At 42.1% G+C, this 25,594-nt stretch overlaps 1 protein-coding gene across 3 annotated transcripts in view; it reads right to left on the reverse strand.

The window, feature by feature from the left end:
• sick (sickie) overlaps positions 1-25,594 on the reverse strand; it is a 268,982-nt gene that overhangs the window by 102,788 nt on the left and 140,600 nt on the right. For 2 of the 3 annotated variants that reach the window (XM_043420505.1, XM_043420504.1), the window contains exon 6: positions 10,152-10,309. In XM_043420505.1, the coding sequence (XP_043276440.1) occupies positions 10,152-10,309 (158 nt within the window). Of the gene's footprint in view, positions 1-10,151; positions 10,310-22,848; positions 22,951-25,594 lie in introns of those variants that run through there. The other variant, XM_043420506.1, reaches the window with a different exon arrangement.

Raw genomic sequence — 25,594 nt, forward strand, 5'->3', positions numbered from 1 at the left:
TAAATTTTTCTTTTTTCTCTTAATATAATTTTATGTTTATATTTATGAAAGAAAAATTTAATTTTATAATAATAATAAAATTTTCTTTAATTTTATTTTAAAATAAATTTTTCTTAGAATTAAAAAATTTTTTTTGTATTTCATAAAAAAATAAATTTTCATGAAAAATCTTTGAGAATACCAAAAATTGATTGTTTTCTCTGTAAATATAGATAATTTTTTAGATTACATATTTTTTCGGGTTTTTATAGGTTCATATGGAAGAAAAATACATGAAAATGGATAAAAATTTGGAATTTTTGTTGCAGACAATGATTACGATCTCTACATTGTACGCAGCTGAGAAACTCCGATAATGAGACTTTTGGCACATAAACCATGTAGTACAAATAAGTATTTCTCACATTAAGGAAGTTGCGGCATTAGAATGAAAATGATGTCATCGCTTTTAAACTGATTGCATCTTATAAAGTGTAAAAAAAATCAGTTAAATTTTCAGATTCCTTTAGGAGCGTCGTTGCTGAGAAAAATCAATAACAATTTGGGCCAAATAGCATGTAACCTTATGGAAGTCAAGACACATTCAGTGAAATCTCTGTTAAAAATGATGCTAAAAATATGAAATTTTTTGGGCAACATGAACAAGGCTTGCTGAATAATGTCAATTTTTTTCATATTTATTAGGAGATTTGCTGAGATTATATTAATAATAATCTGTTTCCCGTGCAGTTTTTTGAGGCTATAGGATCGTCACCGTCCGTATTTTCGACTGAGCTTTCACCAGTTTTTCGTCTTCATTCCCCCAATTCTTCTTTAAAGTGTATGCAACATTGCCAAACTGTAAACTGGCCTAACTTTTGAAAGGTACAGGTCATAACTTTTGGGTAAAAAAAAATGACTGTACGGCCCAACTTCCTTAAAAAAATGTTTTTGTACTTTTGAAATATTCTTGAAACTTTACCGAAAAGTTCGCTACGGTGAGTTATTCCCGTCTATCCTAAAAACATTCCGGAAGACAATCAATATTTTTGACTTTCTAAAGTAGGCCCCCCGCTTAATGAAGCCAAAACAATTCGTCGAATACGCTCTCAAGGTCTGCAGGATTTCGTCGCAATTATACAGAACAATTAAAATGATATTATAATTGCAGCTAAACGCATCGCGCCCTTTGGCAATATTTATAGGATTGTTCCACACTCGGAAGTTATTTATACGAATCGCATCAGTTACCTCAAAATTACAAGGGTCAGAGAGCTCTCGTTGCATAATAAATTTGTGGCAAGATGTTGAGTGTGTCTTGCCAGGACGTTGAAGATTATTCGGCAGTGTGCATGCTTGCGCTCTTGAAGCCCCTCCGTCCCGGTTCATTAAGGGATACAACGACTCAAAATATATGTGCACCTTTCGACCCTTTTACTTGACTCCTTGTCAGCGCGAGCAGTGTACGAGAGCTCCGATGTACAACATTTCGTTTTTCTTTCGAGTCACAAATTTTTTCTCTCTCTCTCTCTCTCTCTCTCTTTAGTTTGGCTCGTCTCGGTTTTTTTCTCGCTGTTGTGACGCGGAGTAAGCGAGGAAATCGAGCGTTGTTTCGACTATGCACGAGCGTAACCGTGACAGCTACGAAGAAAACAGATGCAAAAATATACGTGCATGCGTATACTTTTATACATGCATAAGTAATGGGCATATGAGAGCAAAACTTGATGTGCTACTCGACGACGAAGCTTGTATTTTTAACCTGAAAGAGATTTAAAGGTCCACAAATGTCCGTAAGCTACCGAACACTCCATTTAAGTGTGCGTGAGAGTGTAAAAGAGGAGAGGGAGGAATGAAGAGAGGAGAAAAAAAATGGAGCGGTTCTCAACTGGGGTAATCGAAGAAAAAAATTGCTTCGATTCCCATCGATTGGAAAATGTTCCATTCAGCTCGATGGATGGATGAAGGAAGTCGAATGTCTGACGGCAGTTTTTTCATCAGATGATGAAAAATTGAAGGCTCATTTTAATTGTTTACATTATATTTTTAAATCGTTTGCGTAAATCCTTCAAAAGTTGTTCTTTTTTTCAGTGTGCGTTACAAGGAAGTGATATTAAAATAATGGCGTGGAAGATGATGGAAGGGCCTAAGAAGTTGAGAACTTTCTAATAAAAAGACAGATGGAGAGAGGCGAAGAAAAAAAGGCTAATTGCGAGAGCTCGCAAGGAAGGTTCGAATATCCAGAGGGTTAAAGACCCAGTGCCGTTGTTACGTTTGTGACGATGCGAAACTCCAATTTTCTCTCCTTATCGTATTCCTTTTTCAATGCTTGTTTTATCGCTCCGGTCTGTACTTAAGCGGGTACGTGAACGCGATGCAGAGAATCGTTATGCGTTGCTAGCGCCACATAAAAAAGGAGCAGCATGACGAGTGAGAAAGAAGAAGAAAAAAGAGTGAAGAGGAGAACAGACGAATTTACGAACTCGAGGGTATAGTTATACCGCTGAGAGCTCGTTGTCCTGCGTGTGCCTTTCCGTTTAGTCATCCATTTCTGGAATTACAGAGACTCGTTGCAAGATTCCCGGGCGATTAAATCCTGGGGAAATAAATTAAAGAGAAAAACAAAAACGGAAATAACGGAATAAAAAGGCGTAATATCGTGGCTCCTGGAATGTTTACAAAAACCTTTGGAGCCAAGTACTTTTCTTTCAACTCTCCGACAACGTGCCGAAGTACGCTTTTCGCGAGGAAATGCTACGAAACTCGGATAGAAAGCTTTGTGAATGAGGCATCAACGCAAATATAGCGTTGAACTTTATTGCTCCGTAAAAGACGTGAAGCATTTGCAAGCGAAAATGAAGGCTGCGAGTGCAGATTTGTCTCCGGAAGTTTTTTCCCCCCGTGCCTCCCGCGCGCGATCGTCGCGGTAATCGTTATTATTATAATTGGGAAGAGCTCGCGGAGTTGGAAGGTTTGCCTCAACCCTCGCAAAGTTCGAGCCCTTTGCGATTGCTAAGCGACGACAAAGTCACTGGTCTTTTCTGCCAAGGAGAAGACGCAGAAGGATCTCCTGGCAAAGAAGGGTCTCGTAACATCTGCGAGAAAGCAGGAGTTCCTCATCCTCAGTGGGGAAACGAGAATCGAGCTGAGGGACCTGGTCGTTTTCTTGCTTCCCCTTGCACGAAAACGACACACGTTCAAAGCCAGAGGGTGAACCGACGAAAGAGGATGAACACGGTTAAGTACACACACGTACGAATAGCGACACGTCGATGTACGCGACATTCGTTGCGAAAATTGTCAGAATTTTTGTCATTCGCTTTTCATGCGTTCCGGACGATATTCAAACTCCGTTTTATGGGAATTGGAAGGAGCAGCGTTGAAGAAAATGCTTAAAATCCAAAATTCATTCACCAGTTCAAAAAACGTGGAACTTTTTGAACGACTTTTGGGAACGTTCGTCGTCTGTCGACTTCGTACTAAGATTTTTCCCCTCATCGTCCATACCCACTGCACGAAACTCGGTTAAACTTACTCTGATTTGGCACAAAATGTCCCGTGTACATGCGGAAGAGAGCGAAAGAGCTCGAATGATGAGGAAAAAGCGGAAGGGAGAAAGGGATCGCAGCGGAGCACTGGGACAGAGGGAATTCACAGAGTTCCGGTGCCAGATACCTATGTAGCTCTGATACCCCTGGGATTTATCAAGTTTATGGGGTGGCGGAAACCGTAGCGTTACTCTCCCATGTCTACAGACATACACTAACCTCTCTCGAAATAAGAACCCTTGCGACGCTGCTGCCCTTTATGAAAACGATGATTTTCCGGGCAAGGAGATTTCCCCAAGGGGCATTATGTACATAGTATATGTATACGTTCCAGATAACTTGAAAAAGTCTAATTCAAAGAGTCGCTAATGTGGATTTTTCACCGCATAGCTCTTGAATTCGAATTTACCGTTAAAGTCGAGTGAAAAGACACGAAATTGGCGAAAAGAGATGTCCGAACGTATTTTTTTGGTGATTTTGTACATTTGTAACTTCGTAACAGGGTGAGGATAACCTAAATTGACTTAAATGTTAGAATGACTTAAATTTTGAGCAGCTAAACTAATCTTGAGTTTATAAACTTCGAATTATGATATGGAGACAGATGAATTCGACTGGAGCTTTGAATGTCGAAAATAAATGAAGTAGAAACTACAAGGTCGAAGCACGTTTACGTCGAAAATAGAATGTAACAATCGCCCATGCAACGACGAATAAAATATCGCTTTTTCGAAAATTCTATTATCACTCTTTTGATTTCTAAATTACTGCAATAATCAGCAATACTGTGGTATTCACCATTTCGAAAATATAATAACGAAATATTAAATTTACTGAGGTTGAAATACTGCAAGACCAAAATGGCGAAACGGAGCTCAAAATGCGAAAAATTCACTTTCGATTTTTTGTTGTACTCTGTATTCTGGTCTGTCTATAAAGCAACTACTCTCCATTTTGAATTCGAAAATATGACCTTTTGACAGTCGTAGGGGTTTCTTAAAATTACATTCGATATAAAAACTATCGAAATATAGATTTTCGAGTAAATACGAATTCAGAGAAGGAATATTTGATTAAACACATATTCTGCTAAATAGTCGATCGCAAATAAGAATTTCGAATTATTTATTTTTCTCCAATCTGATAAAACAACTTTTAAAGTCGATCCCCTACGATAGTCCCAACCAAAAATTATGTACCGTCTGCATATTAAAAGGGTTGAAAATTCGTTCGGATCGTAATCAATAACTTTGCAAAGACCCAATATACGTACCCGGTGCCAGTAGATTATAGTACTAATATCATTTGCTTTCGTAAAATTTATTCTAAAAGTATTTTTGATCTGACATCGCGAGTAAATTTTTTGACGGAACTATCCGGGCTACGCTTCAACACACTGAAAAGGTTGCATATACAGACGACATTCGCTTGTTCGCTTGCAAAATATATCGTATGCAGCCTAAACCTTCGTACTTCTCGAGACTAAATCCGCGTCAAACTAGATGGTCGATCACCTTGATTTTTTTTCACAATATCTGTGATATCCTGCTCTAGCGCCTCCTCGTTTTTTATAAACTTCCTAATTTTAGTACTAGCGGTAGAATTAATAATGTGAAACTTGTTAAAATTTTATAGAGGTGTTGTTCATATGTTAAACAATACGTATTCCAAATTTAAATAATTTCCTAATTTAACTGTCTCGTGGAGGAACCACCTTAAAATTTCGAAATATCGACCATTCTAAAATTTGCTTATTTGATATATTAAACCGTACCCGAAATTATTTAATTCGATGAAAAACCGTGTTTAAACAAAACACACGGGCAGAAGTGGAGCAGGTGACGAAAAGTGATGACGTTCGATTAGGATTCAATGGGACGCGAGTGCAAGCAAACTTCCGAATACCTGCGACCGAGTCCCTCGACTACAATTCCCATGCCCATCACGCTCTCAATTTCGTTAATTTTCTTTCAGGTTGGAAAGTTCGCCCAACTTTTCAGATGCGTCCGTTTCATTTTATTTTATTTTTTATTTTTCGTGGTAGGGCAGTCGTGCGTGGCGTGTATAAACTCATCGAAGCGAAAACTTGTGGGTTAAAATGGTGCTTCCCAGCCCCCTGGCACATAGCCGTCTCTGGGAAACCCTGACCTAGCTTCGAAACGACGTTTTCTAGGCTCCGGGACACAACGAGCTGTAAGCTGGCGTGACAAAACCTACGAATCTACTGGAACGTGTGAGGGGTGGTGATACGAAAAAAAACGAGGGGAATTGAAATTTAAAAACAACACGAGAGCGAAAAAATATTGCGACTGTGAGTCTGGGCTCTCATGAATTCTTCTTCGCTTCTCTAACCTTTTTCTTCCTTGTTTTTTCAGGCTTCGGGTATGCGAGGGTTTATAATTTGCTACCAGAAAGGGTTGGATTTGAAAATTCATCAGAAACGATGAAGAATTTTTTAGGAAGTTAGTCAATTTTTCGGAATTTCCACACTTTAATTAATTCCTGGCTAAGAAACTGGTCGAAAATTTGAAATATCGAAACTCACTTTTTCCTCAAATTGCATCAGTGGCTCGAATAGAGAGCTAATTAATTTTCTTCAGCCCGGACAAGCCGAAGGGTTAAAAGGGTTTTGTGGATTTACAAACCCCGTAAAATACAGCCTCAGGGGGGGGGGGCGCTGGTGCACGATATACAAGCCACGCGAGTACATCCCCCATAAGCCAAAACACCCGCGCGTAGCATAGCTGTGCTCAACCATCGGCAACAATTAAATCCACGCTCCCGAATCGTGTGTGCTTCGCTGGAGGTCTCGCACGTTTGCCGCAACCGCGCGATACACTTTTCGTGTGTTTTTCTCGTGTGAGCTTTGTGAAACGAGCCAACTGAGCTCGCTGGGTTCGGCATCCCTCGGCAGGGGTTCTCAATCCTACGATCGTCCACGAGGAGCTTCGACTCCGTAGGCGATCCCTGAATCTCGTGAGAAATTTTCAGACCCGACCTCAAAGATGTTCCGCAGTCCCCGAAAATCTTGAATTAAAACTCAAAGCTAGGCTGACCGGACGGGAAAACCTGACGGAATAAAAGCTTTCGGAAAGCTCGCATACCTTTCATGGCACGCGCGCCTTTGAAAAGCAGGCTCCCCAGTCACTTCGTACGTCATTCGTAGCGCCCCACGCACCGAAAAACAGCCAGCGACTCTCAGTCCGATTTCGAAGCTCCGGTGGAGAGGGTCCGATAGCAACACTCAACGAATCCATAATTGCATCGGTCTTTTAATAATTTAATAATTGATATTAAACGAAGGAAAACGACGAGGAGTTTGTAGAATGCAAACGAGATGCGATTAATGTGCATAAATTTGTTGCCTGTGAATTCATGAATTTATGATGAAAACGCGGGCGTCCGGCACTACGAAGAGTCGACGCGAGAAGTATGTTTATATCGGGTACACATTCTATATAGATTTTCCAGCGGGGAGGGTTACCACGTTGAATTTCGGTCCGGGTAATAGAGCGGGTTTGAAAACCCCTGGGAATCGACGGTGCACATCTGGCCGTGGGCGCCCTAAAATGTTGGCAGTCGCGGGGTTAAAGAGAGAGAGAGAGAGAGAGAGAGAGAGAGAGAGAGAGAGAGAGGCCAGTGGACTAGAGTATAAAGCTATATGGGGGGCGATGCCACGCGCACTTTCACCTCCCCCTGCAGTACACAGCTACGGGAGAGAGTTTGCCCATTTGTATCCATCTTCCTCTATCCCATCCCCATCGACGAAGATGCTCGCGTTTATTGCCATACGCAACCTGAGCGCACATAACGGTTGCGGGAAAGCGGAACAGGGAGACCGATGCTCAAAGGGATGAAACAGAGTGCGAGAGAAAAAAGAAAGAAAGAGACTCGCGGGAGGTGGTCCGGTTACGACATGGAAGCCCCAACCGTATCGATTTCGAAGCTGTGATAAGCGTTTTCGTCAATGTTACATTTTATATGTGAATATTTTTCGGATGAATAATGTATGTGCTCTGGTACGAGGTTCGGCTCATTATTCACGAGCTTCGTGGCATATTTACATTGTGAATTTTTCCTCAAATTGCGTGTGTTTTTATACAATCGTTTTACCATTCAAATTTACTTCGAAATGGATTTTTACAGTTCTTTTACCATCGAAACTGTATTAAAGGAATAGAATTTTTTATTTGATTCGAATAACGGTGAGAGAACAAAGCAAAGGGAAATAAAATTTGACTGGATGATGGATCGAATCGGGTGTACATTTAATAACAAGAGCTACTCAAAGTCGAGTCCAAGTGCGGGTTACTGTTTTTTTCAACTGCTTCGAGAACCGCGTCTCCGGCGCGAGAGAAAGTATGAGCTGAAGGGTGGACGATGAAAAGGGGTGGTTGTGCGTTCGCACCCTAAAAAGGGTTGCTAAAAGCTCGGAGGCTGGCACAATGGTCGTCCGTGCATACTCCAGACGCCAAATTTTCTCTGCGCTTCTAAATATTAATAAGGAAAATAAGGAAAAACTGAGAACTTTTCTCTCCCGCGAGTGTCGCCTTTTTCTTCATTAACCCGATAATCTCATCGTTGCGCGAAAGAAAATGAGATTTTTCGTACAAATCCGAAGGAGAAAAGCTCTTTCCTCCTTTCCTAATCCCCCGGAATGTGCGAATGTCGACGTTCGTCGAGGACGGCTCATTCACTGACACCGGAAGCCATTCGCGCGACTAATAGCTGCTAATGTTCGTTTTTGTATCGAATCCTCGAGCTACCGAGACGAAGAGAAGGGCGAGCTGATGGCTAATGATGGGAACATATAGGGAGAGCAGCGTGTCTTTCGCGATTAACGTGTGCAACGTTCCGTGAAAGAAGAGAAAGACGAAAAGCCTGACAGGAGATTTGGTCGGAGCTTATACCGGAATTGATGTAAAACGAGAGATCCAAGTCTTAGAGGCTTGGGAAATTAGAAAATCTTTTCATGCATTTTTCGAAAACCTTGTAAAAAATAAACGTTGCGTTTGATTTTTTTAATATTCATTTTTATTATCCAAGTTTAATTTTCTGCTGTGAATAATCAGAGTAAATACAACAGTTGAACATGAATATTTTACCACGTTGTTCTTTTTCTCTCCTTAATTTTTGTTTCACCAACTTTTCCCTCATCACTGCAGAAACTTCAATTGGATTCGTTTCTTTCTTTTTATACTCATTTTATCCCTGTTGAGCTTTGTCGTATTTACTGAAAACCTCGGGAACTTTGGAAGAAGCATCACAGCAGCCTCTCCATTTCATTTGCTGTCTTTTTTTTTTTTTTACACTCCTTCGTTCCTCGTATCACTCTTATTTTCACTTTCATCTTCCGGACATGGATAATATAGAGTAGGGAGTCTGCGACGTAATATACATAAATATATATCCGTTATGTATATAAAAACGTATGGCTTTGGGTTGAACACTCTTTTCACTTGAAACTTTTCGTCTCTTTTTATTTCTACTGCTTTCAATGGAGGCTTCGTTTCAAGTATAATATCCCCTTTGCACAAGCCATATAATAATGTATTCTTTACCTCATAATTACATTCACTAGTCACGAATGTGCGAGGAACTTGCAGACCATGAAAACCATATTTTCTTTCAACTCGCTCGGCATATTCGTGGCTCATGAAAATACGTTCAACTTTTACCAAGGTTTTTTCAATGGAATATATCCGGCATGGAATTCGATGAAATTTCATTGAGCAAAAGGAGAGAGAACGAAGTGAATTTCGCAACTAAAAGACTCTTTTGCGAGTAAACGTTGTTCGTCAAAGTTCAGAGGCTGCGTGCAATGACGCAGAGTCTCTGTTAAGGTAGGCCATACCCGTAAGATCGTATTTTATGGGTGTCTAAATTGGATAGATTTTTACTTCCTGCTGATTAAAGATATTATCACTCTAAATTAATGTCAGAGTTATTAATTCAAAATTGAACGGGGATCCATCGCTGAGAGAACTCAAAATTTCGTTCAATCTTTAACGTAATATATCTTTGTTACTAATAGGACAATCGTCTCGAATTTTTTCCCAAACCTTCATTACATACTTCATCGTTATTGTTTATTTTTTCATGAACTTTGTAAGAAGCGTTCATTCATTATACGAAAAGATAAACGATTTTTTACTCATAGTTCTGTGTATTTTTCTTCATATGCGTAGACACGTTTATATAAATAATGAATAAGACGAACCCTTTAAAATTGGATATGCGTGTCAATCGACTGCTCACTGAAACTCTGTGTAAATATAAAGACTTTCTTAAGAAAATCGTTTCGTGCATGAACTACCTTAAAATAAAGGAATTAATCGTGCGATCGTTCTCGAAAGTTCTAGTTGCTAGTGGACTTGATAAATTCTTTTTCTTCTCTCTCTCTCTCTCTCTCTCTCTTTCGGATTTCACCCTCGATCGTTCAATTTCCTAATTGCCTTTCTAACAAAATTACAGCGCAAGATTGTATCAGGACGTAGCGAAGTAGTTATCTCGCAACGCGAACAGACTTTAGAGAATCTTTGAAGTAGGTGTATGGCGATAAAAGGGATTAATGGATGATGGAGCAGCTGGAGCATACGCCTTTGGCGTCTCTTATGAACTTACCGAGCTGGGTTTGATGAGCAGGGGCCGGAGCTGGCCTGACCTTGTCCGGAGGGCATCTTCTTGTCGCTGCTACGGTCGCTGGCAGTGGGATGCTCGTACCCCCTGGACCAACCCCTGGGCCACCAGCAGCCGTTTGCTTGTTGTACGGTGATGGGAGTCTGGAACAAAGAGCATACGCCACCATCGTCACATAGTTTTTTCTTCTTTTTCACTTTCCATCTCGTATGCAACGGCAATTTCATGGGTATACGCGGAGATTGAAGAATAAATAAAAGGCACGGGGCACAATGTGCACTGTCCGTTCGGTCGCATGTCAACTGACGTTGCCACAGGCTGCGAAGTTGGATGAGACGCGGCATAGAAGGTTTTAAATCACGAAAACGTCACGGCCGAACGACCAAGAGTCGCGGGAATGAAAACGCGTGTCGTTCTTCGTGATATTTTTGTCTGTAAAAATGTATAAACTTGACACAGTGCTTGACCGATTTGTAACTTACTTTTTCACGCGTTAAACAATTTGTTCGAAACTCGCGATTCGTTTTTATTTATCGATTGAACCGTAAGACGCAGGCACGTCCATAATTCAGCCGTGCAATAACCAGTGGAACGTAGTACCAGAATTGAGAAATGTTTTCGAGAATTCTCAAAGCTGCCTCTGCCACTTTCAAACGTCTCGGACCAATTCATTTGTCGAATATATGTGTGTCGTAACGAGAACATCGTGTTATCGTTATTACCCGCGAAGAACCTCGCTGGGCCTGTGCGAATTCCCACTTTCACAGCCGGAAGTCGTTAAGTGGGTCCCGAGCGTCGGACCAAAAAAGATGACGAAGAAGAAATAGGATTTTCGTCTCTACGGATTCTACTATAGGTTTTCGTCTTCGAAGGCTTTCTTAGGAGATCGCATTGCAATGAAAAGGGAGCGACGATCCGTTTGCGAGTCCGTATGATCTTATTTGTTTGTTTTTTTTTCTCTTTTCCATGAGCAGAAAATTGGAGTATTGAGATTCGTTGTTGCAACACTTGAATGTCGATTTCTGTTAGTTTCTCGTTTACTTTCAAGCTCCGTGTGCTGCGAGTGGACGGCGAGAATACCCTGCTTCGATCTCGTAAAATTCCTTGGACCAAAGGGGGAAAAAAATAGTTAGGGATTTCTTGTTTGAGTTATAAACTCAGCGCTAGAACTAAGAACGAGCGCAGGGAGATGTTTTTTCATTTCTTTCGGCAAGGGAGGTCTCTCGTCTCATTTGGAACCTTCGCTGTCGAAATGAGAACGCACGAAAGAAAGAGACTTTTTGTCAGACCGCGTTTCCCCTTCCCTCGCGTGCACTCGCCGACAAAGCTTCTTTTTGGCTTAATAAACAAAGGAAAAGAAGAAAAGTTGGAATTCCGAGCACAGCGACGAAGGAACGGAAATAAATTCTTGGCCCTTGGGTCCGCAGGAACCGAACTGTTTTTGAAATATTTATAGAATAAACTGTAAATCGTGTTTCGCAGTTTTAAACCCCCTGGACCTAGAGTAAGAGCAGCTGCACGTAACGATGAATGAAAAACGCTCAGATTCGATGGGATCCATTAACACTATCTCTATAAAGAATTCTAAACTCTAAAAAAATTGTCGCCTCTCCACAGGGGAGAGAAAAACGAGGGAAAAATCAGGATTTCGAGGAAATCAGAATCTCGAAGTTTGCCAGGAAATGAAGAAGCACGCTCTTGCGAGGGTTCCAAACGATTCTCGTTATTTCGGCGTCCCTCGTGGGAGGGAGAAGAGGAAAATAAGTTTGCGAACTAACTGGTGCGCAAAGCGATGGCGAAGAAAGCTTCAAAAGAGCGATGGATATCGATGTACTGCGACGCGCCTGCTCGAGATGATTTTCGAGTGTCTAAAGGGGCTCAGCGGAGCATTTAGGCGTATATACCGTGAGAATATTAAAGTGGTAGATATACAAAGCGAGAGAGATAGAAGCAGCGACACAGTGAGAGTAAACTACAGAAATTCAGGAATGGTGGATTCTTGGTTAACCGCTCGAGCTGTGCCAAGTCAACACACTGGCTTTCCCGGCGTTGCAGGAGCAGGCATATTACAGAGAAACGAGAAACTCTGCATGTCCGACGGTTTCATTCTACCTAGAGCTCCCGGAAATTGCGCGCATTGCGGAAAACTTTGACATTAACGAAACCTGTCGATCGAAATGGAGATCGCGGAATTCGTTGCGCAGCGACCTTAAAATCCTACAAATTTCGGCTGTATTCATTATTATTCACTGATGGGAATAGCGCGCAGCGGTATTTGTGGATGAAAATGCATATTGAGAAATTCAAACACGAAAAACAACGAATTTCTGGAGTAAGGAGAGACCTCGAGCTCTGCGAAAAAATTGTTATCGTTGGGCGAGCATGCAAACGAACAGACGCGGCTCAACACACGTCCGATTTATAACATTTACCCGCAATGCGCACTGGATAAACACGTAACAATTGAGAATTCCTCGACTCACTATTGTGGAGATGGAGACAGTGGAGTAAATTTCTAGAAACTGCTGCAAAATGTTGCTCGTTTAAATGCCAATCTGTATTTATACATGTTTATTCAGTTGGGTGTGTGTGTGTGTGTGCATGTGTGCAAAGAGTGTTTCCTTTGTGAGGCATAATAGTTCTGTGGCCGGTCCACTCCTGTCGAGTCGACGGATATTTTTTTAGCTTCTCTTCTCGGCCTGCACGATTATAATGTACGATAGCCCGTGTGTGGGAATTCATACACGTCGAGCCACGAGGAAAGAGCAGCGAGGGAGTGAGAAAGTGTGGGGGAGCGAGAGAGAGACAAAAGTCCAAACGTTTCTATAGGACAGACGGCTCGATGCAAATCTTATGTGCACAACTATTTTGTGGCGAGCATACAATGATTTGTGTAATTGACCGGCGTGTCTGTCAGAAGAAGGAAAGAGCAGGAGAAAGAGAGAGAGAGAGAGAGGAAAGGAGAGAAGAAAAATGAAAGAGTCGAGAGTGAGAGCGAGGACCGGACGCGAGCATTGTTGTCTGGAATTGACGATTGCGAGGTTAGGGACGTGTGTCGGCAGCAACAAAAATTCAATCGTGTATGGGGTTTTCATCATTTTGGATAAATCGTGTCTTCGAGAGTGCTCGACGAAGAGACCGAGCGTTGAAGCAAATTAATCGGATGTCTTGCAGAGATAATCGATTAAACCGAACAATAGAGTGAGAGGGAACATGAAAAGTGATAGAAAGTTGCAATTGAAAGTGAGTGCTTTTTGCATCGCGTGGCCTGGTAAAATCGACGAAGGTAGTAAACTCCGGAGGGTAAAATCATGGGAGCCTGAGCTGTCAGAAGCAATATTCTTCGAACGCGCCACTGGAGAGGGGAGCGGAAAAGATGGAGGGGAAAGAAAATAAGGAGAAAAAGCGAGATTCGATATTATTTACAGTGCAATATCGAAAATTAATGTCTCCGTGGCTGGTGCACCCTCGGCCGAATTTCCACGTTCCCTTAGCAGAGCCACCCTGCTCGAACCCTCAGTTCGAAAGCAGAACAAGCTGTCGCCAAGCCCTACCTTCTTTCCTAGATGTTTGCCACCCTGCATTTTTTCCTTTTTGTTACTCGATAATGTCAGTGAAAACGGATCGAATTTCGACACAGGCGCGAATAAAAATTCCGGCGTAATTAATTATTTCGACAGAATCAACAAAATTCTGAATCGTAGCAAATCTGCTGCAGACTGAGCATCATCGAAACAAGAAGTCTGGAAAAAGACCATCGCTGGAAACTCTTCCCTTCGAAGATTGAATATACGGAATGACAAAGGCCAGAATCAGGCGATACACGAGCAGGTGATGGGGGTTGATTGGGAACGTCCACTTTGAATATACATATTTGCATTTTGCCATAAATCTGAACGTTTGGCTTGAATGATCATACCCAACAGTGTGATTAGAGATCAACAACCCTTGTCTATGGGGAACTGGAGTCATAATGGGAACGGACAGTACCTGAAGAGAGGGGGAGCAAGAGAGAAACAACGTGGAACATGGACTCTGAGTCCGGATCCAACGTTCATTGCTCATTCGAGCAGAACACGCGGTTCTCCCAGACAATGGTGAACTTTGAACGTGAATTCCTCAGGATCCTCTCGATCCATTTTTTGTATGAAAATTCAGTCGTCCCAAGCAAAGAGTGCTCGAATTTTTCACGAATTCCAAAAGCTTTTTTTACACTTTTATTGAAAAGTTTCACAGTTTTTCCAAAGTTTTCCGATCCCGATACGAGGCTTCTGCAACTTATTTTTTACTGTATATTGACGACCAACCCACGTGTTTCGTATCACAATGGTGCGAGAGCGGAATTTTACTAATTACCTGAGCGTTCTCCCTCCTCCTCAAGCAGATTCAAACCCGGTGGCCTTCAACCCTCATCTCTGTAACCCTGCAATACGCAGTCCCTCCGTAAACCCTTCTGGCCCCCGACAACGTGCGGCACACGACGTGCCTGAAATTCCTGCGCCATATCGATCTCACTAACACTACAATACACGATACCCATTTCGTGCTCAATCCCTTTTCACGAGTCTGCCTTCGTACGTACATGTGGGACTGACTGTTTTCGCGATTCGATGCTTTTTGCTCAAATCAGTACCAACATTTGTACACGCATGGATACGACGACGCGTCATCGTGTGCTGCAATGTGGAAAGGATCGAAGTGAATGCACTTGCAAAAAGCGCTAACGAGCATTTCCATGTTACGATTAGTGATCTCACGAATGGGAAAACGTCCAACTTGATCGTTCGACTTGGAGTTTTAACAACAATGGCATTTAAAGGAAAAGCAAACGAGGTGCTCAAATTTTTTCTCTTTGTACACTGAGACTAAAATTTGGAAACACTTGAAAAATGTTGAATTTAACTGAAACATTTAGTCCGATACATACGACAAAATATTTATTAAATTTTAGAAAATATTTAGATAATTATTCAAATATTTGGGTTACTTTAACGCCATATTTTTTTGCTACGAAAATAATTGTATATCGAATGATCTCCGTAGATTGTGTTGTGGTAGGAAAATTTTCACGCTGAATTAAGAAATGATATAAAATATACTGAACTTTTCTTTCGAGGTAGACATTTGTATGGACAATTTACTTGGCTTGTCATCGCGATAAAATTTAGACAATGCTGAAATTTGGAACGTTGGAGTCTAACGAAATGAGGGAAAAGACAGTTTAATCAACCAATTTTTTATTTCAAAAAGTGTATCAGTGCAGGTTGAAAAACTACGAATTGCAAATTCGACAGGAAACGATATTGGAGAATTACTGAAATTTTTCGAGAATTTTTTTAGATCATTTCGTTGGACTCCAACGTTGCAAACTTCAGCCTCATAAATTTAGTTAAGCTACACGAAGAAAAAATCCGGCTATCAAATTTATTTTTTATTTTCCACAAACCGTGTTGGCTAATATCACAATAAATTTCAACAAATTTTGGATTATACAGAACTGACCAGTACGATTCGATTTTCAAAATATTTATCATTCTCAACTAAACCGTTTAGATACTTCAGTACTTGATATTCAAATAAACATATGATCAAGGTGTATGTGAATTAAGTAGAAATAAACAAATGTTTCGATTTCTTCGAACAAAAGATTTGGTTTTACTCGTTTAGTTAATTCACATAAAAAACTAAATTAAGTAAAGCACGTTTCCTTATTTATCGCAAGTGGATGTTAGATTAAGCAGTTACTGCGATTATTGTTACATTCCCTACGGCGCACGACGATAGGTTCAGAATCTTTTGTTACTTCGCCTTTCAAATGGGGAACGATCGCGATAAAGATCAATGAACACGAATTTTCGATGCTGCATGATCGAAAGTTTGATAAAATTGCTTTCCGCATTGTATATTTCGTATAAAAAGAATTGAAGGCGCCTTTGAAGTCGGTGTTATTATTTCACACAAGTTGGAGCACCGACAACGTTTATCTACCGCGAGTTATCTAATTGGTATCCTCGTCTCGCCCGTAAAACAGAGCGCAGACTCGTGATCTGCTTAGCTCACATAGGAAAATGCTTTTCCGTTGGTGCAGCGGTTCTGCTCTTCGCTCAATTCTACATAATAAAGTCTCGTTTGCTGCTGCTGTTCTCATAGTGCACGGCCCGACGCCCCGTGAGACATTCAACCCGCTCGGTGTAACGAGACGAAACGCTATACATTTATAAACGTACTTATGTGTATATGCATTCGAAAGACCTTCTCCCAATCTCGGCTGCACAGTTTCTTTGCAATTAGAAGGAATGTCGCCCGGCTCGGTGCACTCCGACTTTTGCTGCGATATGCATCTCTACGTACTCTCGTCCAAGTCCCTCCGATGCTTTCGTACTCTATCGCAATCGTGACTTTTGCTTGATTCAATTGAAGTATGCACAATTTAGATATATAATTTAAAATATCGGAGAGCTCGGAACAATCAAAGGTGCGTTTAGTCGACGTGCGAGGAGCCGTCGATACTCGATTGGTTGAGTCTCGTGGGAAGGAAGTTGAGGGAAAAGCCATTGGAAAATTGAGTAATTCAGAAAGACAAATTTCCGTCAGTTTTACGCTGACTAAACAAAAAAAAAATTAATGGAAACGATGCACGCGATCGTAGCGGGAGTTCAATACGCCAATGATGATTTTTTAAAATAGGAACCGCCGCACTGATACTCTCATATTTGTGCCCCTTTGCCCTCGATCAATTTCGAAGCATCAAACACACGCTGACGCTAAGAGATCGCAAGATTTCGTTGCGACGAGTTGACTCTCTGAAGAATTAGTGCGGGAGAGATCACCGGACATTTTTGCTCTCGGTTGTATCTCCCGTCTCGGATGCCTTAAGCGAGAACGAGGTCGCTAATTCATTCGACGCAATTAGGGATAATTGCACGGCGTACCAGGCTGAGTTTAGTATTATGCCTACGTCGTGAATACTCGCGACCAGTTTTCGTGACGTTTATCCATGTGAGTGCATCGTATGCGAATATACCTAGCATCACTATATACGAACAACTAATGCTATGTAATGCTGCTATAATGCGAGGTAACGCATATAGCACAATAATACTTTGGGCTGCAGTACATGCCTTGACGCGACATGAAGCAGTGTGCGTCACGAGGATGGCCCGTTCCCACTCTCCGATTCCTGTAGGGTTTTCCTTTTTCATACTCTTTCATTTTTTTGCTCACCATTAAGGGGGTCAGCCCGTGTGGCAACCGGAGTTTTGGGTTTTTTTCGCGATTTTTTCGTGGTGAGGAAAAAAATATAGAATTTTGGAATTTGAAGGGCTTATTCATTGGTAGTTTAACTCTATGCTGGAATTTTTTAACTCTGATATCTCGGGTTGATTCGGTGTAAAACTACTCCATTGGAACCCACATGCTTCTCCGTGGTCTCGACGATTCCGGGGGATTGGTTGATCTGAGATGAAAAAACCAAAGAACGTTTAGATTCGTAAAGTAGTGGCTGTCGCCTGAACCAAAATCATAGAGAAATATTAAAATCTGAAGGATTTTCGTGCTTTGAAACATTTTTGAAAATCGATATTGTGTGTTTCGAAGCAGCGCGACAATTCTTCAATTTTTAATATTTCTGTATGATTTAAAATAGAGTTAAAAAATTCTGTTATAGAGCGGAAATACCGGTAATAAACTCTTCAAATTTCAAAAGATTTTTCCTCGCCGGAAAAAAATCGCGAAGAAATCCCAAAAAATCCGGCCGCCACACGGAGTGATCCCCTTAAAAAAGCTTCTTACTCTGTGAATACTTTCGTCATTTGTCTGAACGACCGCGAGTCCACGAATGAACGTATCTGTGTGTGGAAACCCGAATCTGCTTTCTTATTCTTAAACGGAATGAACTTTCTTCAAGCTATTCATTAATCCCATCGATCGTTCGACAATCCTGTCCGTCTGGATTTTCGAACTTGATAAATCGAACTGGCGGGGGGAATGAATAAATTTTAATCGGGAAAAACTCAACCGAGTCTCAACTCCGAATTAATCAAGTGCTGTATTTTCTGGTAAGAGAGATTTTCATTAAAAAATGTCAATTATGAAGTTTTTTCGAAACCGTTTTCTTGCGTACTCTTCCACTTGCGGGAATCTCGCTGTCTAATTTTTCCTAAACAATGCGACTTCCGAATCCCATTAACCCCAATGCCGAGCGTGTCCTCAAAGTTCTCGCTATAAATGAATTACCATTATTTTCGATCTTTCGATAAACATAATGAGAAGGGAGCTTTAACGACTTCTAATAACGAGAGGAAGCGATGCGATTTTCGAGCGGAAGTTTTGCATCGGTCTTGGCACGTGGGCAGTGCCGACATAATAACTCCTAACTCTCACCCCAAACTCGTGATGTATGTCCACCGAACATCCTGTTGGCTTTGTCCAGTGTTCACAAGGACTGGCCAGCCAAATGTGTTGGATCACGTGGGGTTATAATTATATATTTTGTGTCTGAGAAGTGCCAGCTGGTGACGGAGCACTCAAGAAAATCTGGAGTACTTGCAGTCGAGTTATGATTCTCCGTATATTTATGGACGTTTAACACTTAGCCGGACTCGCGGTGGGTGCAGCACTAATGTGGCCAAATGTATGAGAGTAAAATTTCGAGTGAGTACGGCATTTCGGATGTGTTTTTTTAAGGTGGATATGTAGCAGAAAGTTTAAGTTGTTCGTTGTAGTTTTACGAAGGATGTGAATAAACGTACATGAATTTCTATACCAAGTGCGAACGCGACCATGGCCATGTCTCTCGTGTGACTACGAGAGTCTATTTTCGCGACCATTCACATCGAAAACATTGACTCACTCTCTGCGGACGGATTCGTGGGGACGAGAAGCCTCGTGCGGGGTGTCTTTGAACTCGTTTGCTAAATAAAGAGAGAAAGGGAGAGTGGAACGTGCAAAAAAGAGAGAAGAGGAGGAGGGAGCGAGTGAACGCGAGAGAAATGGATAGCGGAACGGAGAAAAAAAATACGTATCGCGTCCAAAAGACGCGCGGAGCTTGAGCCCGTGGAATAATCGTCGGTCGTGACGTTAATAAATCACCGGAGGATTCCTTTTCCTCGTTTGGCATATCACTCCGGCAGCGAGTCGACTCGGTGTGCTCTTCGAGGAAAAATACGCTCTGTGGGAAATCTTTTTCTCAGACGAAACTAAACCGCTTGATGGAGCGAGTCCTCGCGCGAGATACGACGAGCAGCACCACGAAAGGAACAAAGTTCGGAGAGAGAGAGAGAGAGAGAAAAATCCCGAATTTCGAATAACAAGATAAACATTACGTAAGTATAAAAATATATTTTTCCGCTCCGAATAGTTGGCCTGATTTTGCCTTTTTTTACAAACCCGTCGACGGACTTTCTGGTCGGATCGCTCGTTAAAATTTCCGCGAATAATGAGAGGTTGTCAAAAAAAACTGTGAAACAAAGAAGCCCGTTCGTGACGTTAGACTTTCGAGGTCGAAACGACGACTCGACCACGTGCCTGTGCACTCACGCGAGTATCCAGAAATACTACTGCGCTCCACAGGTAGATGCGTGCGGACACCAGCGGGTGAAACTTCGCGAAACTTCTGCGTCTCCGTGTGGGTGGATTTTTTTATTTTTCTTTTTCACGAAACTCCTCTGCGCCTTGTGAGACGAAAGGAGAGAGAGAGGGAAAGAGAAAAAAGAGGGACCGGTCCTCCCACCGATTCTGAACCTGACTTATAGTAATTCGTTTACGACAGAACACAGACTGCATTTTTTCCCTGCGGTTTTTCATTCCTCATAAATATCCTACAACTACCTTCAATACGCGTTCGAATATCGCTCTCTTATAGTCGATTTTTTAATATTTTTTCCTCCCTTTAATTCACGAAACACGCAAAGATATCGTTCTCACGCAATCCTCTTGCTTCTCATCGAGAAAAGTCCTCGCGTATACGACCCTTTTATTTTCTCAAGCCCTCCGAACCTTTCCTCCCGATCGTGTTTCTCCAAAAAAATTAATTGTTCTCTTTCCTCGGAAATAAAGACTGTTAACGAGGCACCGTTAAATCGCCTCCGAAGTCCCAAAGTTTCTCAGACTCGTGACACCATCGCTGCCTTCTTTTTTCTCGGTGTAAACGCGTGGCTGGCATTAGCTTCGAGTACGTTGGCTGTATCCATTCCTCGTGGTTGCCACTCAACACCGAAGCGACGAGTGTTCTTTTCGAGTGGGCATTTCGTCATGACTTTGACCCCTTCGAACGCCTCAAATTCGTTTCGGGTGGTCCTGAAACTTATTTTTGATTCCACATATCTTTAGCGCTCTACATTCGCTGCTCCTCTGTTATTCGATGGCATCCTGGAACCTCGATACGATAGTATCGCTGTCCAAACTCTTTCACGAACAAAAGCATGAAAAAATGACTTTTTTGCGGATTGGAGAATTGAGAACGACGATTTTCCTTTTTCTCTGCACTTTTTATAACGCTGCAGCTTCAAGAAGCTTCGACAGCACTCCTTATTTACCTTTCAGACAATTATTTTTCCAACGGTATACGAAAAGCTTTTTCTGCGTCATCCTAACGATGTTGCGTGCTTACTATAATAAATGGGCTCTCGCAGTTCAGTTATGCTCCAACAATCTTCGATTCGTAAACACGCTTAACAACTATGATTAATTAGCGTCTCGCATTATTGATTTACTTCGTATTTGGCCTGCGAGTGTCTCACTGTTTGCCGAATTATAACTATCGATAAGAATTCGCGAGTTCAGGTGCGCGTTCCAAAAAGGTGTTGAAGCGTCGTCCGCGCGCGCCGAAAGAAAAGAAAGAAGGTTCTTAGCCAACCGGTCTTCGCGTCGGGGGCCGAACGTCGAGAAACACCGCTGGATAAAAGTGTACGCGGCGGTATGCATTCGTGTGTGTAAAACTTAGCCGTTGGCTCGCGAGCGGCCTGAGCGAATCTGGTTTTTAATTTTTTCCTTCCCGATATAGATCGCCAGTGGCAAAGTTTCTCAAGTCTGCGTGCACAGTGCACGAGCCCAGCCGTTTCAGTGTATAATTATGAGCGCGTCCCTTATATATACGTTTATATTAATAAACGTGCATTATAAATAATATAAACATGTAGATTCGTATGCATTTATTACTTTGCAAAATAGCCCATCCGCGAGTTAGTTCTACATCCGTGTGAGCGATTATGTTCAGCTGGACATTGAAAATGCATAGAAATAAATGCCTCCTTCGTATGCAGTATCTTTGATCTAAGCTTGGAGGATCTTCGCTCGATCGCCGTTCGTTAGTCCGGGGGACAAAATCTAAAATATATTTCATTCGAAATTTGTAAAGCGCGTGTGGACAAGTAAATTTTACAACGGATTCTCAGTGTTTTGCCTTATTCACGGAGACAATAAATATTCACTGTAAAATTTACCGTGATAATATTTGACTGTTTTTTAACATAAATATTCCAGATGGGGCGTCAAAATTTACTAAATACTTCGGTAAAAGTTCCTACTTGCAGTACGAAAAAAAAGTCATTGGAACAACGGTGTCGTTTTTAAAACACAGGAGTCGTTTTAGATCAAACTGCAGATTCATTCTCTCCGAAAACATTGCAATTAAATGAAGAAAACTTTTGGAATAACTTCAATTCTTTTTTCTCATTGTGCGGAACAACAAATATTATTTAATTTATAAGAAAATTCAATTTTTCTCCCATAATAATATCATGAATTGCAGCTCGTCACGGCACTGTCGTTACTAAGCACGCACGACGAAAGGATTCATTGGATCAAAATATTGGATTCCAATCGCGTACAGTTATTTCGCTATCGCGGATTCTCCGTGTCGTTGCAATGATTTCGATTATTTTGCAGTTTCATTTTCGTTAAATGAGTCTGCAAGGAGGTTTGCTTAGAGTTGAGTATCGTATAATACCCGAAATGTCTAAGCTTGGAAAAGTGCCAGAATATATGAAAACACAAACACTCATGATGGACTGCTCTCCGCAGTGGAACCTACTCATCGCCTTCCACTTCTGTCACATTCGAACTGTACAAAAAACCGCAAGCAAATTTTGCCTCGATTATATATCTAAGGAATTTCCGGTTAAACTTTGAGATATACGTCGATTTGTCGCCGTCCAAGCGATACTGGTTTGTTCCACATGCTTCGAACACGCGCGTAACGGTATTCAAGATTTTACGCGTCGTTTCGTAAAAATAGGGAACGCGCGGCGGGCGCGAAGAATGAACGTTAAAAAAGTCGCCAGCGCCGGAGAAAAGGGAAAATATCTTTCGCAACTTTGTTGCTTGTAAATCTGCAAAATTAATGGAAGTTACAACTCTGTGCGTTACTTTTTTTCTCGGCGTAAGAAAAAATGATGCTCGAAATTCGAGCAAAAATCACTTTCCCGCGATAAAATTGGTCTGCAAGAATTGCGTTATCTCGAAAACTGATAAATTCCAGCTTTGCCGAAATTTTGGATTTTAGTTCGTGAATTGTGCGAAAAATAATTGGGTGACGGGAGGAAAGATGATCGCTATTAACTGTAACCTTCATTAGGACGTGACCTTGCCGTTTCATGCGTTACATGCTTCGATTATTGCGTGTATTACATTGAACGAGGTAAAAACCTGTGTGCGAGTGTATATATCAGTGGAGCGCGTATACCTGTGAGCTTCCGGTGAATTCGGCAAGCTTCGCGCCTTCCGGCTATTGCCGCTGCTGCTTCCGCTGTTTCCCATTGTCCTGTTCGAGCGTCTCGTTTATCCCCTTTTTATCTAATCTCTTTTTATTTTATATTTTATTCTTTACGAGCCAGCGGCTCTTATCTGCGAGTAAAAAGTCGTGCGGACTCGGATAATACCAGTTTTAATGAGCTCGTCGTTGCTTTTTTCTATAGTTTCACTTATTTTTCCGTGAAAATCGATTTCCAATTGGCCCGGCTTCTTGTTCGACATTTTTTTCATTCACTATTCATTCAACCGATAATAGTGAATATTTGAAAGAAGCGAAACCGATCGATGCTGTACCGAGCGAGTATGAATTGCGACGGTTAATATCGGCGCGGATCGCGAGGGATGATAAATGTCAACGGTGATCCGTGCGTCAGACTCCGATTGCTAGGGAACGTTGATGGTAAATCCTTATCTTATCGCATCGATGAACTGTTGCAGGTTGTAAATATTTCAAAAAAATACATCTATATTCGAATAAAAATGGTCGTTCCACGAAGCTCGTTCCTGGATACAATGTCTGACTCTGTTCCCATCTCTCTTCTCTCTCTCCAACATCCTAAAGTTTATCGGTTAGTTTGCTTGCCGCTCTCGTATTTGGCCCGCGAAAGGAGAGAGTCTGGTGCGATTTTACAGCCGGCATTTATCGGGGCGCTCCTCGAAGGGGTTTTCGATCGCTATCGCGATATCGATCACGAGCCGCGAAGATTGAGCCTTTTTGATGTCTAGATCCCAGAAAAATACCACTTTCGTGAGAGCTTGGGTTATCCAACAACGTAGCAAAAGCCGGAGAATCAGATGCGATTGTCGTTCGAATGAGTCAAAAACGAATTTCCATTCGCCATCTCGTTAATTACGAAATTTATCACTTCGTCACATTTCTCACCAAGTTAGATACTCGTTAAGCCGACTGTTAAATACGCGTACAAAAATACATTTTCCGTCGTATAAAAGTAAAGAGCCAAGTGTATAAAAAACCTTTCGTAAACGTTAATTCATCACGCATATTGTTTATTATCGCGACGCGTTCAGTTACGATTTCACGTTAAGGCCTTACGGCGTGTTAAAGCGATCCGCTCGCCTCATGGTGTGCGACCATGGTGTAGGCATCGTTGATGGCCCGTTTCAAACTGAGCTTGGAGGCACCCGCGACCGAGAGAAGCCCCCGTGTTTCCCATTCCCCCTTTTTCCCCATAGCACGTGGCTTCGTGTTCTCGATGGCTCTGTCCCACTCGCACGTTTTCTCCCTCCCGCTTTCACTTCTCGGATCCCGGCGTTACTTCCCATCCTCTTCTGCTTTCCAGCCTCACACCCGTTTCCATTCTCTATTCCATCTTCCTCGTGCTCACGCATTCGGCTTGCCACAACTCCATGGTACTCTGCTCTCCCTTCGCTCCCCCCTCTTCGTCATTCCCTGCTGCCCCTGCCCCTGTCCCCGCTCGTCTTTATCTTTAGCACTGTCCCTTTTTAGCCTACAAAAATACACGGTGCTGTATCTTGTACGACTATCTCTCTCTCTCTCTCTCTCTCTCTCTCTCTCTCTCTCTCTCTCTCTCTCTCTCTCTCTCTCTCTCTTTCTCTCGCACAGTCATTGTACCGAGACACTTTGTGTTCCAGTCTCGTCACTCGCTGGGAGCCCCCTCTTTCTCTTTCTCTCGCATATCTCGGTACATTGTCCGTGTATATACGTATTTACATAGATATTCAGGGTGTCATGAAAAAGGGGCTCTTTTCAGTGGAAAAAAATATACATAATACGATATCCGAGGATTCCACCAATGGATTCGCGCGAAACCGGATGTTCTTGAAAGATAAAAATAACTTTGTTAAAGGAGAGTGCAGTATTGGGAGTCTTCAATGGTGGTCCAGAGGTCCAATGAGAATCATCGAATCAAGTAATACGATCTTCTATGGGGTTTTGACGTCTCAACTTGACAGTGAATGTCGTGGGGGAATAGCAGTTGATTCTGTCGTAGCGAAGAGCTCGAGTAAGCGAAAAATGAAGTTTAACACCTTAGAAAAACGCGGAGAGTAAAGTTAGCAACGAGCGCGGATCCTGGAGCATTGGAAAATGAATTGACCCCAGCGATCCGGCTCGAGTACAAAGTCGTTGCGTAGTTATCGTGGAGTTCTAGTTTCAGAATAATTGGAAAAAAAACGACATTGACTCGTAAAACCGGAAGGTCGGATTAATTTGACGATCCGATGAGCAATGATCCTAAATCTCATTCCACCGATATTCTCATTGATGGTGGATCCTCGCGCACACCCTGTATGCGGAGAGCCCCTGCTCATTCTCATTCTCTCTGCTGGCAGCTCCTCCACACTTCGCTCCCTCGGAACGTTTATATATTCCCGTGTACAGCAAGGAGAAACGGTACGTGGGCGCGAGAGTAGCCAACGGCACAGCCTCCCTCATCTCGTTTACCATTGATCTCTGGAGGACCAACCGGATTACGGGCTTTCTCTCGGAGCGGGCCAATCCTCGAGCGCTCAAACACCCCCGCCGCTTTGAATCCGAAATGCGTGCAGGGTATGTTTATACATGGCTTGCATGAATACATATATGGATGCATGTATATAAAACCGGGTAGGCGAGAGAATTTTTGAATCATTCTCATGCAAATGCCCGGTCACGCCGGTCACTCGACGACGCTAAACCGGTGTTTCTCAAATGTGTG

This window comes from Venturia canescens, chromosome 5 (genome assembly GCF_019457755.1).
Source record: "Venturia canescens isolate UGA chromosome 5, ASM1945775v1, whole genome shotgun sequence".
NCBI classification, from domain to species: domain Eukaryota; kingdom Metazoa; phylum Arthropoda; class Insecta; order Hymenoptera; family Ichneumonidae; genus Venturia; species Venturia canescens.